This window comes from Psammomys obesus, unplaced genomic scaffold (assembly GCF_907164565.1).
Source record: "Psammomys obesus unplaced genomic scaffold, mPsaObe1.curated_primary_1811, whole genome shotgun sequence".
In the NCBI taxonomy this organism is placed as follows: Eukaryota; Metazoa; Chordata; class Mammalia; order Rodentia; family Muridae; genus Psammomys; species Psammomys obesus.
Window position 1 is genome coordinate 19,332,480 of NW_026591598.1, and position 4,124 is coordinate 19,336,603.

At 51.7% G+C, this 4,124-nt stretch overlaps 1 protein-coding gene across 1 annotated transcript in view; it reads left to right on the top strand.

The window, feature by feature from the left end:
* Positions 1-4,124, top strand: part of Casp9 (caspase 9) — a 20,560-nt gene that overhangs the window by 11,142 nt on the left and 5,294 nt on the right. Inside the window, exons 7-8 of the mRNA XM_055610857.1 lie at positions 2,447-2,626; positions 3,128-3,237. Of these exons, the coding sequence (XP_055466832.1) occupies positions 2,447-2,626; positions 3,128-3,237 (290 nt within the window). The remainder of the gene's footprint in view (positions 1-2,446; positions 2,627-3,127; positions 3,238-4,124) is intronic.

Genomic DNA, 4,124 nt, shown 5'->3' on the forward strand with positions numbered 1-4,124 from the left:
TCTATCTATCTATCTATCTATCTATCTATCTATCTATCTATCTATCTTTATTTAATTTTTTGAGGTGTAGCCCTGGCTGTCCTGGGACTCACTTTGTAGACCAGACTGTTGTCAAACTCATAGACATACACCTGCCTCCATGATGGGATTAAAGGACTGCGCCATCATAACTGGCTTTTTTTTTTTAAGTTAGGTATTTGGTATTTTGCATGAACGTAAGACTGCACTGAATGAGTGCAGGAGCCTGTGAAGGCGAGAAGAGGGCATGAGAGCCCCTGGAACTGCATTTAGAAATGGTTGGGAGCTGCTCTTTGGATGCTGGGAACAGAACCTCTGCAAGAGCAGCCAGTGCTTTCACCTGCTGAGCCATCTCTCCAGCCCCCAACTCTCCTGTCCCTCTACTTCCAGTTTATTGCCATTGTCTCCAGGAAGTCTTCCCTAGATACCCCCTTCCTTGACTAGGTTAATCCCAGCACATAGGAAGCAGAGGCAGGAGGCTCTCTGTGAGTTCCAGGCTAGGCCCATCTACATAGTCCCAGGACAGTGAGAGCTATATAGAGAGACCAAAAAATAGTTTCAGGCTATCCTTGGCTATGAGACCCTGTCTACCCTCCTAATTGTTCCCCCTTGTGGAATTCCAGTCTCTTCTTTGTCCGATCTGTGTCCACCAGGAAGTATGACCTGCTGGTTAATGCTGTTGCTATCTAATGGTGCCTTGTCACCTAGGAACAGAAACAGCGACTTCCCTGCTCCCTGCCTGGCTGGGTGTCCTGTCCACACACATCTAATGACGGCCCAGGGCTTTGGTGGCTCCACTGTTGCTGTTTTCAGATTCACCATTCCGATTTCAAGGGCAGCATGTCACCTACCCTTTGTTAGCACGGGGAACAGAACCAGGCTTGGAAAACTTCTCCCAGAGCCAGGAGCAGGTGTGCTGTCGTCAGTGTGAACGAACAGTGTGACACTCTTGGCCAGAGCCTAGCTGTGGCTCAGAGAGGCCCAGCTGTTGATCTTGGGGTGACTCCTCTTCAAGATTTTAGAGCTTATGTGGAGAAGGCAGCCACATGCAGGCCAGGGACGTTCTGCCTCCTGCTCTGTGTTGTTATGGGGGATCAGCCCCACCATTTAGACAGCATGTGACTGCAGGCTTGGGCTGCACATCCAGTTTGCAGACTGAGAATGACACACATCAATTTCTTGGTGGAATGTTGTTATTAAGAACAAGAATCCCAGTCGTCCGATTTTAACATTAAAGACTCAGGAGTCAGATGCCGGGTGAAAGCCTGCTGGCTCAGAGAGGCAGAGAAAGCACCCCACTGACCTTTGTCCTCAGCCGACATCCCAGAAGGAAAAAGCCTTTCTATTCAGTTCACGTCCCAGAATGAAAAAGCCAAAAACCAAAAGCCTAAAGGCTAAAAGGCTAGCTCTTCTCCACACTGTCTTAAATACGCTTCTTTCAGGGTCCCTCTTTTCCACTCAATCCGTTAGCTGGTGTCTTGCTCCGCCTCTTGACCTAGGGTTAACTTTATTTCGCTCTTGTTTATAGAGCTCTTGGATTAACGGTGTGTGCTAGGGCTGAGCCACTCCACAACTAGAAACAGGTTCTTACAGTTCACAATCTCGGGGTTCACAATAGAATCAAATATCCTGCAATATTGGAGGTCAGTGGACAACTTGGAGTCAGCTAAAGGCTTGTGCTAGGGCTGAGCCCCTCCACAACTAGACACAGGTTTTTACAGTTCACAATCTCGAGGTTCACAATAGAATCAAGTATCCTGCAACACTGGAGGTCAGTGGACAACTTGGAGTCAGTCCTCTTCTTTCACCATGAGGGACCCAGGCTTGGCAGCAAGTGCCTGTACCTACTGAGCCATCTTGTCAACCCCTTATTTGGTATAGTTTGGATTCCCTCTTTGGGGTAGTATAAAATTAGGATCGATCAAAAAATACAAATAGTTCGGCCTGTAATCTCAGCTATTTCGGAAGCCAAGGGAGGGTGATCAAAGTCCAAGGCCAGGGTCTAGAGAGATGCAGAGTACACACTGTTGCAGAGGACCTGTTCAGTTGCCACATCAGGCTGTGATACCCTCTTCTGGCCGCTGTGGACAGCTACACTCCTGTGCACATAGCCCATCTCCACACATAATTAAAAATAAATACTGTGCTCATGCCTTAATCACAGCACTTGGGAAGCAGAGGCAGGTGGACCTCTTGTGAATCTGAGGCCAGCCTGGTCTACATAGTGAGTTCCAGGACAGCCAGGGCTGCATAGAGAGACCCTATCTCAAAACAAGTGCACTCTCTCATATGCCAGCTTCAGTTTCCTTCTGGTGTTGGCAGAGGTCACAGGTAAAGCCTGCAGGTCCAGGCGTTTCCCTTTCCAGGAGAAGTACTGTGTGCTTTAGTGACACCAGTGACACTGGGTGTCTGTTTTCACTTCCTGCAGAGCAGAAAGACCATGGCTTTGAGGTGCCTCGCACTTCCTCTAAAGGCAAAGCCTTCGACAGTGACTCTGAGCCAGATGCTGTCCCATACCAGGAAGGCCCAATGACCTTCGACCAGCTGGATGCAGTGTCAAGTTTGCCCACTCCCAGTGACATCCTTGTGTCCTACTCCACCTTCCCAGGTGAGCTTATCCACACATCCGCCCCTAACCGGGAGGCAGCTATGCCCCGAGGTCTTGTTTCTTCCGGGCACAGTCTGTGGGGTCCTCGGCAAGTCACTTCTCCTCTCCCAGGCCCCCCTCAGGGTGAAGCAGGCAAGGCACGCAGGCAGACTGTCGTGCAGATTAAGAACAGTAATTCTAGTTGGGGTTGTTTTAGAGAGTAGACAAGGGAGGGGCTAGCCTTTCCCTCGGCACGTTGCCTGGTAAGGGAGCGATAAGGTGCATCCTGGAACCTTCTTGTGATCTCTGACTTCTCCAAACCTTGATATCCACGCTGAGAATATGGAAGCCACAGCCAGTCGGGTGGTGTTGAGGGTGAAGAGTAGCAGGGAGCCCCAGGGATGGGGCAGCTCCTGCCACGTGCCAGTGAGCCACAGTCTGAGTCTGGCTGTAGCCTGCATGTTCTGCCAAGGAGTGTGCCACTCTGCTCTGTGGCAGACTTCAGCCTTCCTCTTCCTGCAGGTTTTGTCTCCTGGAGAGACAAGAAGAGTGGCTCCTGGTACATCGAGACCTTAGACAGCGTCCTGGAGCAGTGGGCTCGCTCTGAAGACCTGCTGTCCCTCCTTCTCAGGGTGAGCACATCTTCCTGAGAGCCCAGAGGCCCGGAGGAGAACAGGGCAGCAGGCCCTAGCCAGATGCAAAGGCTGATGGGCTCTGACAGAGAATCAGGGAATGCTTTGTCTCTCAAATGAGGAACGTGACCATGTGATGACATTTGTCCTGTTTGCAAAATGCCATCTTCCCCTGTCTACTTAGAAGCAGACGGCCTAGGCAGATAGCCAGTTCCCAGAGGAGAGTGGTCTTGACTGCTAGGTGGGATGGCTCAGTGGCAAAAGCATAGTAACCTGAAGCCTGTCCGTGTGCCTTGCCCTGAGCCTGTGGTCTCCCACATTCTCTCTTTTTAGGCAGGGTCTCATGTAGCCCAGGCTGACCTAGAACTTGCCATGTAGTAGGCAGTGACTTTGAACTTTTGATCCTTCTGCCTCTGCTGAGTGCTGGGATTATAGGTGTTAATCACCACACCCATTTTACTTAGTGCTGGGTGTCAGCTGTGCTAAATCCACAGTCCCATGTCACTGACTCTTGACCACCAAGCATTGCGATGCTGTCTCGTGTGTCCCCTCCCTGGAGGCCTCAGTGAGAATGAACAGGGACAGGCACAGCAGTGCCATGCTCCACTCTTGCCTCACAACAGCCCCTCCCCTGCTCAGGGCACTTGTTCCCCATGAGGACCCTGAGGGTTTCCACTGCTCTGCTCGGATACACACACCAGAGCTATAGGAGTCACTTCTGATCCCGAGCTGGGGGCCCTACAGGGCAGGGGACAGCCTGGGCCAAGCAGCACCCTACAGGGCAGGGGACAGCCTGGGCCAAGCAGCACCCTACAGGGCAGGGGACAGCCTGGGCCAAGTGGCACCCTACAGGGCAGGGGACAGCCTGGGCCAAGCGGCACCCTACA